General features: G+C 40.6%; 1 protein-coding gene across 2 annotated transcripts in view; it reads left to right on the top strand.

The window, feature by feature from the left end:
• Positions 1–16,087, top strand: part of FIG4 (FIG4 phosphoinositide 5-phosphatase) — a 134,939-nt gene that overhangs the window by 66,481 nt on the left and 52,371 nt on the right. For both annotated transcript variants that reach the window (XM_006019496.3, XM_025198844.1), the window contains exons 15-18: positions 1,214–1,380; positions 7,681–7,819; positions 12,692–12,750; positions 14,677–14,824. In XM_006019496.3, coding sequence (XP_006019558.1) covers positions 1,214–1,380; positions 7,681–7,819; positions 12,692–12,750; positions 14,677–14,824 — 513 coding nt within the window. The remainder of the gene's footprint in view (positions 1–1,213; positions 1,381–7,680; positions 7,820–12,691; positions 12,751–14,676; positions 14,825–16,087) is intronic.

Raw genomic sequence — 16,087 nt, 5'->3', positions numbered from 1 at the left:
TTTCCCTCCCATAGTTAAATGCCAGTGACATGTTTATCACCCAACAAGGCTGCTTTGTTTTGCAAACTCCTTTTACCTAGTGCTCCCTTTGATCTTGGCTAATGAGGCTTAGGGATAGCTTCCTCTTCTTTGCTGATTAAGCCAGCTGCTACAACCTCAGGGGTTTATGCTGTAGTTACCCAGGCAGAACCTTCTGGGGCTGTTTCTGCTTAGCCATATTTTGTAGCAAGTCACACAAGCACAGGTTTTGAGGCCTTTTGCAGCTTGTCACTGCTACACAGGCCAAACTTAGTCCTGGAGGCACATCTTACAATAGCAATAAACCCATGGGGACACCAAGGTCCATAAAATCTAATCCAGGTAATGGGATAAGAATTCAAAATCTCTGTTTAGACCATACATCACCCAGTCCAGTCTGTGGAGGATTTCTTGTTCTGTTATTTCACATTCAGGTTGGTTTTTAAAATTCTCTTGTCTAAGAGCAGCCATTTTGAGGTCAGTAATGGTCTATCCAGGGGGGTTGATGGTGGAGGAAGCCTGCAGTTCTGCTTACTGTGCCCCAGACCCAGCTGAGCTCCCATGCAGCCCTCATTACTTATCCACCCAGTTCTCCCTGCCTCCCACACCTTGGAATGGGAGGGAGAGTGAAGCACTGCAAGATGCTGGGGGACCAAGAGACCCCCTGTATTGGCACAGTGCATTGTTAAAAATATTACAGGTGGTACTCCAAAACATACCACTATAAAGAAGTTCCTGTTTCATCCAAGGAAGTTGTTGTTGTTTTTGTTTTAGCACTTTCACCATTTTTATAGCATTATAGGCAGCATGCACATGTGAACATTTAGTTTTTGTGGTGCTGCAAGGGTGTATATAGTCCTACAGATAGATATCTGCACATGGCTGACTCTACCTGCATTAATTGGCACTGTCATGCAGCACTCATAATTAGTCACCCCAGTTGCTGTACAACAACTATACTACTTCTTGTCTAGGAGGTAGCCTGTCTAGAGCAGTGCAGCGCAGGGTGGTAGTCAGGGTGGAAAGTTTTCTTACCTAGGGTGGTTTTCTTTTTCTCCTAAAATAGCTTGACCCTCTTCCTGTTTACCCTTAAATCTTATTTGTGTGTGTGTGTGTGTGTGTGTGTGTGTGTGTGTAAAATTAGACTACCCAACAGTTTTTATAACATTCTTAAATATTGTTATCAATAATGCAGATTGTTTGAAGAGTTGTATGAAGATCATGGAGACACACTTTCCCTTCAATATGGAGGTTCACAGCTGGTTCATAGAGTAAAAACCTACAGGAAGATAGCACCATGGACCCAGCATTCCAAAGATATCATGCAAACTCTGTCAAGATATTACAGTAATGCTTTCTCAGGTAAATTGCATTTTGTTGCTTTTATTCTAGTATTCTGACACCATTTGATAGCTACATATTGTAAATTCACATATATTGCTAATCCTTGCTTGTCAGTAAACCTGTCTTTCCAAAGTCGGGTTATTTAAAAAAAAAAAGAGCACTTAAAACCATTGGTTAGCTTTTTGTTGCTGAATGTCCATGATAAAAAAAACAGGGTCCTGACTTTAAATTCAATCTTTTAATTGTTTGCTAATTGTGGATTTCATCAAAATAAAATTAGAGTAAGCAAGGTGGTGATTGTGCTGAGCTGCACTTATTACTGATACTATCTGGCATGTTTTCTTGTTGTTTTCACTGAACTCCCCAGCTCAGTAGTCATGGCCTTATTGTATTTCATATTTAAAAACTTGAAATAGTTTGAAATACTAATTAATATTAATTAATTAAGCCTTGCAGCATGCCTGTATATTAGAGCATATTTGTGTTCTCCCTGCATACAGGGAAGGAGACTGGCACAAAGATTTATTGACTTGCCTAAAGGTAAGCAACGTGTAATTTTCAAAAACAGATTTAGAAACTGCTTGCATACTCTACTAGCTTACAAGGCCTCCCAGATAAATAATTAAGCGTACTTCCTCTGACCATGGAAAAATGTGTAATGTTAAAAAATAAGTTGCAGTTACATAGCACGTTTTCATCTGTAGACCTCAAAGCATTAGATTAAGCATTGCTAATCAGTGGCCGCATCTACACAAGTCACTTAATGGACTAATTGGACTAATTTTACTGCGCATTAGTGCGGCTGGCAAAAACCTTGATAATGCTCAGTAAATTAGTCTAATGGGCATTAAGCATCACAAAAAAGCTTTCATCTGTGCAAATGCTCAGTAGTGCCGATTATGGCACATTAATTTTAGTACATGTTATTACAGTTACTAAACTTAATGTACTGTAGTTATGGTGCCTTAATGAACATGTAGTCATACCCAGTTTGTACAAATGAGAGAGAAAAGGCACAGATTGGCTAAGTGACTTGCCCAGAATCACTGATCTACTAGATCGTTGATTCTCAACCAGGGTGCTGTGGCATCCTGAGATGCCTTGAGAACTTTTCAAGGGTGTTGCAGGGTGCCACACAATATTATCACCGTTAGTTGTGCAGTCATGTTTCACAGTATAAACCCAGAGATTTCAAATAGGAATCCATAGTTTTAAATACATTCTGACCTGTTTTGATCTTTCTGTGTTGTTTGCTACAGAAAAAAAGTTATTATTTTTCTGTAATGAAAAAACAAGTGAAAACTAAGAGCTGACATTTTCTGGGGGGTGCCTTTAGTCTAAAAATGTCAAGAGCTACTACTGTATTAGATAAGGGGTGCGCGCGTGTGCGCGCGCACACATCCACGCACACGCATACACACGACAGTTGACCTAAGTCACAGACTTGATTTTAACACTTGATGTGTGTCTTGAAAAATGAAGTATAGAAAAGTTATTTCTGTAAAAAGGAAGTTGTGTCATTTTCCTAAATAATTTGGAGCATAAAAGCTTAAACAGTGTTTCTATAATCAGGGCACTGACCAAAAACAGTTTGGTCAGTCTGTGGTAACTTAAATAAATAAAACTTCCCCTTTAGTCAAAGAAACGAAGCATTCAAAAATTCAATGCCTAAGGATTTTTTTTGAGAATATTGAAGGATTATAGTGGAAGTCAGGAACATAACTGCTCAAGTTATACCCCTTGCTCTAGCCTCAGCTGCAGTAAGCTGTAAAAAGGGATAGCTCCTTAAATCTTTTCAAATAATGAGAATAAGAAATCATTTAACATTGTTTGGCAACTTTACTGACAAGCGATCTGACTAATTCTGTTTCCAATGCTTTCTTTTGCTTACTGGTGTTAGGAAAAAATTAGAGAGCATGTTTGAAGTAGTGTTTCTGGGGATTCTGTAGCTTTCATGAAGAAAGGGATGTAGCTTCATAAACTTGAATGTTATTGTTACAACGTGTAGAGAAACTTATCTGCAACAGAAGTGGACATTGGAAACTCTCTTTTAATGTGTATTAAAATTAGCTAATTTCTGGGCATGTCTGCATGAGATGCTACGTTGCCGTAGCGACGAGCTACACCACTATAGCTCATTGCTTCAGTGACGTAGCATTGGTGGGCATGAACCATGACGCTGATGCTGCACAGTACCAACGAGCTAGTGTGCCTTAGCATCGGAAATGACCGGTGTGGTGTCAGTTACACGTGTGCCACATGCTCACATGTACTTAAGCAAGTACTAAATGACTGCGCAGTAACAACTGTGCAGCCTGCACACATGTAGACACGCCCACTGTGTCACTTTAGTTCCAGTTTTGTCAAATATCTTATGTAAAGTGTGCTAGAACACACATAATGTGCACTACCTTTTGAAAAAAATCTATATGGAATAATCTTACCTGCTGTGCATAATTTCAAACTCTGGTACTAGTTTTAAAGGAGATAAAAACTGTGTGCTCTTTTCTTCTGTCTGTATAGCATGGATATGGGTTTTTTGTTTGTTTGTTTTTCTTAAGAATGTAGGATTTATTGTATCAAATAAAAATGGTCTATGAAACCCATTATCCTTCTTTTTTTAATAACCAACATTTTAAAGGAGGACAAAACCCTCCATTGTATTTGATCCAAAAGTAAATCATAAAATTCAGCCTGAAATCTGGATCTAATCTCTCCTATCTAATAAAATTACTCGTGGTTGACCACTGTGGTTGACATCTGTGTGCACCTGTCTGAAGAGCTATCAATGGACGATCTTTTACATTGTGTTTTAAATCTGTTTTCAGACTGAGTTTACGGATTAAAAAAACAATAACCAAGAAATACCAAGAAGTTCATTGATTAGACATACTTTATTTGAGTTAAGGTTCACACACAATTGCATCACTTAATAGCAAGACTGTCCAACTTCTGGGCAGCCAGGGGCTGCCATCCCACACAGGCCACAGACCTGTGCGCTGCATGCTAGGCAGGTGGATCTGCTGGCTTCCCCATTGCATTGGCTGTGTAGTGCTCCTGCCTGCCCGGACAGCATAGAAAGCCTGACTTCCTCACCCTCTCCCAGTTGTTTTAGCTGCCCAATGACCACCCCCTCTCCACCATACACATAGCCCGGTTTATCCCCCACCCACCACTCAGCCATGCATGCTGTGCAGTCAGCCCATCCCCCACAGCATCGGCAGCCTGATGTCTCCCAGCTGGAGGAGGAGATGCTGTGTGTGTGACTGGGAGCAGAGTGGACCCTAGCTGCCCAGTGCCCCCCATGCATGCACTTAGGAAGCTTGACTCCCTCTCTCTCCCAGCCATACATGCCTTCTCAGCTTGGCTTACCCTGCTGCATGCTCAACACCCCCCACTCTCTCCTGGCTGCATCCACCACCCATCTGCAGTGCTGGCAGCTGAGCTTCCTTCTTTGTCAGGCATGCAACTCGGGCACTCCAGCTCCCTCCCAGGCACCACAGCAAGAGTAGGGGGGAAGTAAGTTGGGTGAAAACCCATGGGGTGCATGCTGACCATTCAGGGGCCTCCAGCTGAACAACCCTGACTTCACGGTGTAAGTGCAGAAAGAAGGCTGGAATGTTGATGTGGAAATGTTTTATGAATGTGACATTTTTCTGATATTTAAGAAAAAGTGTGTACAGTTGCTGTTGTGTACGCAGTTTAGAGTGATGCTCAACCAGGATGCCATGGCAGCTGGGGGTGCCTTGAGATCCTGTCAAGGCTGCCATGGGGTGGCATGCACTGCATGGTGTGCAAACATGATTTGTAAGAGAAAACCAGAGTTTTCAAACAGCAATAGCAAAGATGTTAAAACCCTTCTGCCCTGTTGTGGGCTATCTGAGTTCTTTGCTATGGAAAAACTGCTGTATTTCTTTTTCTGTAGTAAAAAAAAAAAGAATGAAAGCTAAGAGCTGACATTTTTTGAGAGATGCCTCAAATCTGTCCAAAGGGTGCCTTGAATCTATTGACAGGGTATCCTGAGTCTGTGAAAGTTTAAGAACCATTGTTAGAGATTTGTCTTATAATTCATTAAGACATGTTGGTCTTGGCTCCAAAACAGATTTTAACTGAACATAATACAGCTTTGCTTTGTTTATCATGCTTCATGTAAACAGCAAGATACTGAGTGAGTTAACTAAATTACAGTGAAACATGATAATTCATGTCAACAAATTTTGTGTTCCTGGCACTTGAAACGGTGATTAAAGTTTACCTTTATCTAGAGAAAACTCTTCACACTAAGTAATTTTTAAGCCATTTGTTCTTAATAACTCATTTGGATTCAGGACTTCTGTCCTCCATAATCTTATGCTAAGTGTAGTTGAGAAAACTGTACTGTGCTTTATCTGGCACTAGCTGTACAACTGCAAGTGACCCTCTATCTGGATTGTAACTCTGCCTTTCTTTAGTCTTTAAAAAATGGTATGCCATCATCACACTCTTCTAAACTTTTTGTTGGTTTGCTACCTAGTCTTCCTCATTCTCTTACCATCCCTAAGTTAAGTCATTGCACTAACCATTTTACAAGAAGACCTGCTCTATTGTTGTCAGCAATCCCTCAATTTGAGAATGATCTTTACCACGGCACATCGATGGTTCTTCAGGTGGATGGGTCTTGAGGTGAAAGAAAGGCAAGGAATTTAAAAGACATGGTGAAGAGCAAGAAAACATGTTGAAAAACAGAATTTTGAGGACCATACATACCGAGAATTATGGGGAAGTGTTGTGGAGGTGGTAAGGTTAACACAGTCATAAGAAGGGATTGGGAGGGAGTCTTTGGATAAGGAGCTGAGGAGCTATGCCAGTGGCTCATCAAGAATTTTCCCCCTCTGCTTTTTGTGACCCAACCCCTCCCAGGATGCACTTTGCTTCCATACACTCTGCACATAAGCCTATTTCCAACAATCCTGCAAAAGTAGAGGAAAGAGGAGCTTCACTTACGGCTTGTCGAGTTCTCCCTGCTGCTGTTCCCATCACAGCCCCTCAAAAAGGGTACTTGGCTTCTCTGTCTTCATACAAGCCTACTTTTAATGCCTCCTGCAGTCTCCACTCACTTCCTCCTGCATATCACTGTTAGCCCTCTGAAGTGCCTTGCCTCTCCATAACCATGTTCCCACCAGATTTCCAGATTTCTCTCTTCACTCTTCCCACTCCATTCCTCAGATGAATGCTTATGTATTTGTTCCCTATAATGATGCTGAGTGATGGAAAGGAAGGGATGAGGGCAACTAAATAAAATAGAGAAAAATGTTGTAAGGAAAGTTGCCTGTGCTGTTGGCTGGAACCCAATGATGGAGTGTTACCATTTGATGAATTCTTTGCCACTCCTCTGCCCCCTGCCCTATTGTGGTATCAACAACAGGGCAGTGTCATTGTATCCATGTGTATTCAGTTCCTATAATGTTGCTCCTAATATGTTGTAGAACTAAGGCAGCAGAACAGGGGAGCCAAGTGTCTCCCTTGAAACATTTGATGTTTGTTTCCCAAATCATTATTGCTTCACTTGATCTGGTTCAGAAAAGCGAAGTACACTGCCGCTTTCTCCAGTTCCCATAGGTACCCATTTGCTAGAGACTCATTGCAGAGAATCCATACCCCTTTTTGAAGTAACCCAGCCTAGGAACTGTTCTGTCTCCCCAGAAGTCCCTTGCTAGAAACCCTTCTTCCTTCATTTCTCTCTCCATCTAAAACCCCTTCTCAACCCTGTACCATATCCCTATCCCCTTATTAACCCAGCCTTTCTTCCTGCCTCACCAACTGATTAGTGAGAGAAAGAAATGCATGGAAATTTTTGACTAACCAAAGTTTTCATTCTTATGTTTTACCTAAAATAGCATTAGCTAATGAATCTGAATAACAACATTGACTAAGCTTGGGTAAACTCAGGTTATGTCAAAGGGAGTAAATCTTTTTCATGTGCCTTTACCAGTTCAAATGTCTGAGTTACTGGATAGTGGTTGCATGTTAATCAGAGTCCTTTCAAGCATCAAATGTAGGTAAAAGTGTTCAAAGACATGTGAAGAAAATAAGCCAGATATTCTAAAAGGGAGCACTTGGGAAAAAATGTTTGCTGTAGAAGTTAGTAAGTAACATACTGAAACATTGCTTGGAGGTAGGGAAGGGACATATGAACCCAGTGGCTGTGGTCACATTTTACAAACTTGGGACTCGCAGAGATAAAGGGCATTTGGGTAGAACAGAAGGGGGCTTTTGTAGGTGTCCAAAAGGTTGAGCTCTATGAGGGTTCTAACATCAAGTGAACCTCTTGTCTAACAGATGCTGACAGGCAAGACTCAATTAACCTGTTCCTGGGAGTTTTCCAGCCAGCGGAAGGGAAACCTCATCTCTGGGAACTTCCAACTGATTTTTATTTGCATCACAGGAATACTCTGAGTCTCTCACAGACCAGAAGAAGGTATTTCGTTTTGTTCTTATTCAATTTATAATAAACATTCAGAATTAAACTGTTTTAGATGTATTCAGCTTTTTGGAAAGATGCTCAGTAAAGTGTACAGTGGAAGGGACATCCTATTTTAAACATTAGTAAAAACAAGAAATGTCTCAAGTTTTGCAAACAGGGCTGTGCAACATCAGACATTTAGTGTTTTGAAGAATTTGCTTTGTAGTCTTTCCATTCAATGGACTTTTTTTAAAAAGAAAAGGATTTTCCTACAGATGAAACTTGCAGTGTGAAATGATTTATTGTTTTACAGAAATGCTATTACCAGCATTTTGTTATTCTGTACACAAGTACTTTGGCTGCTGAATTTGAAGCAGATTTATTACAGTAGCAATATATTTGAAATTAAGTGATAAGCATTCTTTGTTTTTTCTGGCTGCAGCCAGTAGTCAGCTGTGGAGATCAAGACACTTACGTTTGTGCCTCTTACCCCCTTTGCATTCCAGCCAGACTGAGTCCATTGTAAAAACTGCATCTACCCAGTTCAGTATGCCTCCCACCCATCATAGTTGTGCAATGGTATAACAGGTGTAAAAAGATAAAATACTTAAATTCCAGGAAGATTTTTTTTTTTTTTTTGAAAATGTTAATCTCAGCACACTGACCTTGTTATGTACTGTAAATATGGGTCACCCCTCTGATTCACTTCTTACACGGTAAAAAAGGTAATGATAGAAACAGGTACTGAAACCATTTCTAAATTGCATTTCGTATTTCATCTGACTGTTAGAAATTTGCTATTACTATATTTGTGTAAATCCAAGATGGCTCTGAATTTAAGATGACTCCCCTAGTAATTAAATTCTATACGTGGAAAATGTATACATTTTTTAACTTTCCATGTGTAGAATCTAATTATTGTAGGGTCATCTTAAATTCATCAGTCAAACTGACAATCAGTGGGCTTCATGTGGCCCACGAAAGGTTAAGTTGTGCTCCTACTCTGCCACCTGTGGAGCTGCGAAGGCATTGGGTGGGGACAGGTGTGGGGATGAGCGGGAGGCAGTAAAGGACAGAGGCTGCAGTGGGGTGGGAGTGGGGAGGCAGGCAGCAGCAGCTGTGGCTCCAGCCCCGAGCCCTAGCTGTGGCCATAGGAGCAGCCACCTGCCTCCGCTCCCCGGACACTTTGCACTTGATTCCAAGATGAAGGCCTTTTTGTCCCCCGTGTTAAATGGAGGGGGGACGCATCATCTTGAAATAAAGGAAATATGATACCTTGGTGCTGCTATTCTTGTAAAAGCTTCATCTGTGCAGCTAAAAGTGCAGTTTAACAAAGATAAGTACAAAGTGCTGCATCTAGGGAGAGAATCACCAACACACCTACAGACTGGGAAGTGACTTTCTAAGCAGCACAGCAGCAGGAAGGGATCTTGGAGTCATGTAGACTCCAAAATGAACATAAGACGTCAATGTGATAAAGTTATAAGTAAAGCCAACCTCACAGTTTCATGCATTAGAAGGTGCATCATAAGCAGGTCTGAGGTGATACTTCCCCTTTATGTAGCATTGATAAGACTGCAGCTGGAGTACTGCATCCAGTTCTGGGCACTGCACTTCAAGAGGAACGTGGATAACCTAGAGAGAGTCCAGAAGACAGCTACTTGTATAGTTAGGGGACTGCAGGTAAGATCCTATGAGAAGAGATTGAGGGACCTGAATCTCTTCAGCCTCCACAAAAGAAGCCTGAGAGGGGATCTTGTGGCTGTCTACAAATCCATTGGGGGCAGGGGCCAGCAAGGAATAGGGAATACTTGGATCACCAGGGCGCCCCTTGGGGTTACTAGGAACAATGGCCATAAACTGGCGGAGAACAGATTTAGATTAGGCATTAAGAAAAATGTCTTTGTGGTGAGGGTTTCCAGAACCTGGAATGGGCTTCCAAGGGAGGTGGTGCTCTCTCCTACCTTGGGGGTCTTTAAGAGGAGACTGGACAAGCAGCTAGCTGGGGTCATTAGACCCCAGCGCTCTTTCCTGCCCAGGGCAGGGGGTCAGACTCAATCTACTGAGGTCCCTTCTGACCCTAAAAATCTATGAAATCTATTAAAAGATCTGAAAGTTTACTTTAGTGTTTTTTATTTTGTTTTGTTTTTAAATCTGGAGAAGATTCCAGCGTCTTACATATCTGCTTTTGTTCATTTCAGTTGATATCCAAAAACAACTATTTCTAAATTGCAATTTTTTTTTAATTGTTTCATCTATTTTCTTATGCAGCATTGTCTCCTGAGACTTTTTAGTTGCACATTAATTGCAGTCACACAGCAAAGTTCTGGTTAGACTAGGCACATAACATCTATATAGCGTTCACGTTCATTTTGTTGCTTGCTTGTCCTGACTGTTGCTCTGTGTGAAAGTGAATCCGACTTGTATGTTTCTAAAATGAATTCCTTGGTCTTCCATCAATCCATTATCTTATTTGTACCAAAAGCAGTCTGCTTCTTCATTTATATTCTCAACTTGAAATAGAGTTCTTAAAACTTGCTAGCATTTTTTTGTTTTTGTCTCTTAAGACTTCTCATATTTCTTTGTGGTCAAATGTCTTAGTTTTTTTCTGGTAAAATTCATAATATACAGGCAACATTGTTCCATGGGGAAATAATAACTTCTGAATACAGTAAACTGATGGATTTTTTTTTGCTTATTTCCTGTTAAATTTCTGTTTGCACCTTCAAATTGTATTTCTTCACATTGGATCATGGGTTCTTATGTATCCATAGAGGACCTAGATTGGGGCCTTTGGCCACTAAAGCAATATAAAAAGTAATGAAAAATAATATGCTTGGATACCTTGGAATAAAGTTATTTACTGTAAAGTCTTTATTTCTCAAGTTTCTCATGTTACGTAGCTTTCTCCTTCAGAAAGAGAGGACTTCATAAAGAGTTGTGTATAGTTCCTTTTCATTGTCTGTCTTCATGATTTTAAGCAGAAGAACTACAGAATCATGGAAATAGGGACCTTTCCCCCCCCCTGTTATCTTGCATATACCAGTGCCAGCTGTAAAACAACATTCTTCTGCATAGTGCTTGACAGAACGAGAAGAGCTGGCTCCACTAGAAAACTGTCTCATATGGCATCCTCTAGGGGAGTGGCCATAGTGCAGAGCCAGGTATGTAGTACATATGCTGTTGTCCCAGGAACACTGAACTACACAGTGCAGCTTGTTCCAGAACACTGTACTGACCTAGGCAGAATTTGGTCCTTAATAATAGGACTGTATGCATGTATTTGAAATAAAAGCAAAAAGATGGCATTTTTCTCTCTCTCTCTTCATAGAGAGAGATAATTAGCTATGCTTGTCTGAAGTCGGGCAGAAAAAAGCAGGGGAGGTTGGCCCCTTGGGGACTAACTGGCTGAGACAAGCTTTCATAGGTGACAGCCTCCTTCATCGGCCTGCTCGCAAGTCCATTTATAGCATCTGACAAAGTAGGCTGTAGGCTGTTGTCTATGAACATGCATGTCTCTGACTCAGTCTATAGGTGCCATCTTTCTGCAGCCCTACCTTCTAACTTTTTTTCTTTCAATTTTTTCTCCTTCTAATAGTGTCAGAGTAATTTAGAAGAAAATAAGCAGTAATTGGAATACCTACATCCCTGAGTAGGTTAAAAAATTAAAACTATGCTCTTTCTGTTGTCCAGGTATTTATTGATTTCAGTTGGTTGTTCTTTCATTGAGTAAGCTGCTAGAGCACATTGCCCTTGCTATTAAAATCTCTAGCAAAGAAACGCATTCTAGTTCTCAAGCCTGAATTAACATCTTCTGTTAAAATTGTCATTTCACGTTTCTTCTACCAGGAAACTAGCTGATCTGGATTTTTCACAAAGCACCGATAATCTGCAAAGTTTATCTAGTACTTGCTCATAAGAATTATTGAAGACCTTCACACACCATCGAACCTCCTCAAATTTTGAGATTTGTGATATGATGGATATTTTGTAAAAAGAAGTGCTAGAATTAGCTTTATCTTATTGTCTTGCAGTCTGATGACTGTGGTCTTCTCAGTTACCTTCTCCACCTGCTTTTGTCCTTCTTTGTTGTGGTATGTTCTGAGGTCCAGTTCTGGAGCCATGTTAGTTTGAGTAACCTTCCTGAAGTCAACACTTCACTGTACAGGCAGAAGTCTTGTCTTCATTGGACCTCTTTTCAGTTCAGCTATCTGTTAAAAGGGAACTAGTTGCAGGACTGGGGCCTGTTCAAAGTTCTCAAGCCAAGGATGATTATCTTTCTGCCCTCCCAATCCTGGATTATAAAGCACCATGTACAGATGCTCTACAGCAGGGCTGTCCAACTGACAATCTGTGGGCTGCATGTGGCCCATGAAAGGTTAAATTGTGGCCCCCAAGCTCCTGCTCTACCACCTGTTCCCCTCTACCCCTTGCTTCAACTGCAGTAGCAGCTGGGGACTCTGAGTTTCCCCCTCCCTCCTCTAGCAGCTGATTCCTGACCCTTCCCCAGGGTGGTGGGGCAGCACAATGCAGGAAACATAGGATGGGTCCAGGGACCTTGTGGATATTCAGTGCAGCAGTCAAGCAGGAGTAGCCATAGGGCCCAGGGGTCTGTGGCTTGCCCTGGTGCAGCATATGCAGCATGTGAACTTTGCTGATGCAGCATTCAGGACATGTGCCCTCTGGCCACATGGAAGTTGGACAGCTCTATTCTACACCAGAATATGGGTGTACAAGAAGGCTAAAATCAAAGAAAAATAAGGACTTCAGCCAATCCTGTAGTCTGACTCCCTGCATACAGCAAGATTAACCCTCTCTAAACCATGTATACTTTTTATATAAGAGTTCATATGTTATGTTATTTGTTTGTACAATTTCCCCCTACAGCTATACTTATTGGTGGACACAAGGTGTATTGAATCATTTACCACTGCCTTATGATGAAGGTAAGTCTTCAGTTTGCTGCTTGTTTTAGAGAATACCTTGAAAAACATTTATTTTAATTTGGCCACTAAATGCTTTGCAACTCTTTTAATCACAAATTAACAAACTCATTATGAAACTGTGTGGCAGTCATAACAGTTGATAAGTGATCTCTCTAAATATGTGCAAGAGATACCAGATATATGTTAAACTGGCCGAATGTCTCTCAGTCAGTTGTACAAGCAGTTATTGTAGATTTGCATATGTGATGTTTGCCTTTTACAGGATTAAACGTAGGGAAGTGTTTTAATAGCTTTTGCTTTGCCCATTCAATTGTGGATAGCAATATAGCAACTTGCAAAAGAATATTGTAACTAATGATAGAGTGTTTGTGGAGTGTCATCCAATTATATTTTAATTATCTGTTGGACACTGTGACATGTCCTGACCCCAGACATACCCTGGGTAAAGCAAGCACCTTTGTGACACACTTCCAGGGTGCTTCCACGCTTTTGCAGTGTCCTTCTGCCTCTGACTGCTGCTTCTCTTCTCTTCTGACTGCTGCTTGATCATTGAGAGTGAGCTGAGATGTGCCAGAGGCCAGTTCCTTGGCCTGTGGTACCTCAGCCCTACCTGTCTCACTCAAGCCTTACCAGTCCTTAGCAGAGGGGATTTACTGGCTAGAAGGGTCACACCATTGCCTTGTCAGGCACTCAGAAAAGGTGGATCCCTCTTTGTGTAGAATCAGTGAGCCTGTATGGTCAAATGCCATGGAATCACAGTTAACACTGGCACTAAGTGGGTTAAAAGGCGATAAAAAGGACATATTATAATAAAACAAGAACAAGCATAAGAAAACAGTAACCATATGTTGAGATTTAAATAGAGATATAAGAATGAACAAACAAAAGAAAATATCAGAACCTGTTCTTACCCTATACCTTAAATCCAAGGCTGCAGGCCCTAGCTAGCTTCAACAGGTTAAAAAGCTGTTTGTCTCTGATCTCTGTTAGAGCCTCCTTCCAGCTTGCTTTACTCAGCCTCTCTCACTGAGGGACCACTGCCTCCCATGTACTTGAGAGACTGAAGACAAAACCATGCTCTGGAGGCAGGCTTAAGTACAGTTGCTTATCTGGCTACTCACATACGTCATCTCGGGGATTCTTGGGGAGCCAACAATATGCATATAAATTTCTGACCCCCAAAAAGTATGTGTTTGCCAGAGCAGAAATCTTTCCTGATCTAAACCAGGCCCGGAGAATATGTGCATCCTTTCAGACATGAAGATTGCTAAAGATGCTGTCTCAGGTAACTTCCCTCCACAGGGAGGAATTTCACTCCTCGCAGTATCTTGACTGGCCATTTTTGACAGAGCCTAGCTCCTGTGCCTCAGAACACTCTCATGGGAGACAAGTAAGCAAGTCAAATGCTAATTCCAAGCCACTACTACTCTTCAGCCACTTGGGCTTGGGGTCTTTCCTAGGAATCAAAGAAGTTCAATGTTTGCTACTTGAAAGTTGTTGTCATATTGTGCAATCCTGAGCCTATTATAACATGTAAGAAACACATTTCATATCAAATACACTAATACATGTAAGCATAAGGCTTATGAGGCTAAATATAGTTTGATGCTACCTTGATGTGGACACTACACATGCCATATCAGTAAAACACACTTGGGAAGTCATGCATGACACCTCATAAACCCTTAGGTTCATGACACTCTCCAAATAGGGATTGTAATTTTTTTTAAGTGAATAAAATTTGGATAGTTATCAACGTTGACATTTATGGGCCGGACTACAATTGTATGTCTTGTTCTGTATATGATGTTTTTCTGTCTTGTAGAAATATATATGTAATTGTCCCACTAAGTTACTATAGGACCATTCACATTTTTCTAAACGTGCTATTGATTACAAATTGGATAAGTTGTCTTTTTTTTCCAGTGACATGTTCTGAAAACAGGCAGAAGTTGATAGTAAAAAAATTTCACAAATATGAAGAAGAGATTGATATACACAACGAGTTTTTTCGGCCCTATGAATTAAGCAGTTTTGATGAAACCTTCTGCTTGGCAATGACCAATTCTACACGGTATTTATGTGATGTTTTACAGTTCTAATAACTTGAAACTTGTTTGCCTAAAGTTGTGCAACAGACTGCACATGATTTCTGCTTTCTAAAAATAACTTTGAAATATTTGTCTAATTCATTTTTTTTAACAAAATTTCCTAAAATGAAATGAGATTTCTAAAATTCAGATGCAGTTTCTTGAAAAACTACCTAGACCTGAAGAAGGGTGCTTTATGACCAAAAATTTGTTCAGCATCTTTCTCATCTATATAGTTCGTCCAGTAAAAGATAACACATAAAACCCTTACCTCTTATACATTTCATGGTCCATTGTGGCTACACTACTCTAACATTACTGGAACAAATATTCTCTGATTGGTTTATTATTATTATTATTATTATCATCATCATTCCCTCATTCCTGGAACAGTTCTTCTTTGCCTCTGAAAGATGCCAGTTGGCTATGGATTTATGTTGTGAAAATTAAAAATTTTGGAAGGTTTTTAGCAGATTTGTTATCATGTTCCTTGACCATTTTAGAATGCTGCTTGCCTCTAGCTTTTTCTTTTCACCTTACTTTACACTCATCAGATTGCTTTGATTTCTAGAACCTATTTAATATAATTGTTATAGTGCAGCCACATCTGGTACACTTGGTTATATCTATCTCTGTCACCAACAGTCTTAAACTACAACTATAATATACTATGTGCACAGAGAGGTTGTTACCCATGTTGGTCTGAAGTCAGGCAGAAGGCAGAGCAGAGTGGCACCTTTTATATATTCATTCAGAAACTTGTGGCAGGCTATTATAACCTCCCTGGACAGTCCGTCACTGACCTCAGAACAGGTGTTCTTGGCAAAACTTTAAAAATGGACTTAAGGATGAAATTGCAGAACAAGAAATCATCTACAGGCTGGATTGTGTGAGCTTAGTCTTAACAGAGACTGCAGATTCTTGTTCCATTACCTGGGTTAGCTTTTATAACTCCTGTGTTCCAATGGTTTTACTGCTTCATTTACCTTTAGGTACAGCCAATAGAATCATGAGGACAAGTGATTGACATGTGTTTTCACCAATGAACTGAAAAATAGTATTTTTTGCTGTCCGTTCCTTATTTAGAAATGGACAAGGGACAAAGGATTTAACAGGGTGGTCCAGTATAAAACAGAACCAGTGGCCACCTTACTTGCCACACCATGCTGTCTGAGCTCCCTTCCCTACTTCACTATACCACGTACACCCCAGATGCACATTGCACCATGCTGTGTCACATAGATGAC

Source organism: Alligator sinensis, unplaced genomic scaffold (assembly GCF_000455745.1).
Source record: "Alligator sinensis unplaced genomic scaffold, ASM45574v1 scaffold737_1, whole genome shotgun sequence".
NCBI lineage: Eukaryota > Metazoa > Chordata > Crocodylia > Alligatoridae > Alligator > Alligator sinensis.
This window is presented reverse-complemented; position numbering and strand designations above follow the sequence as displayed.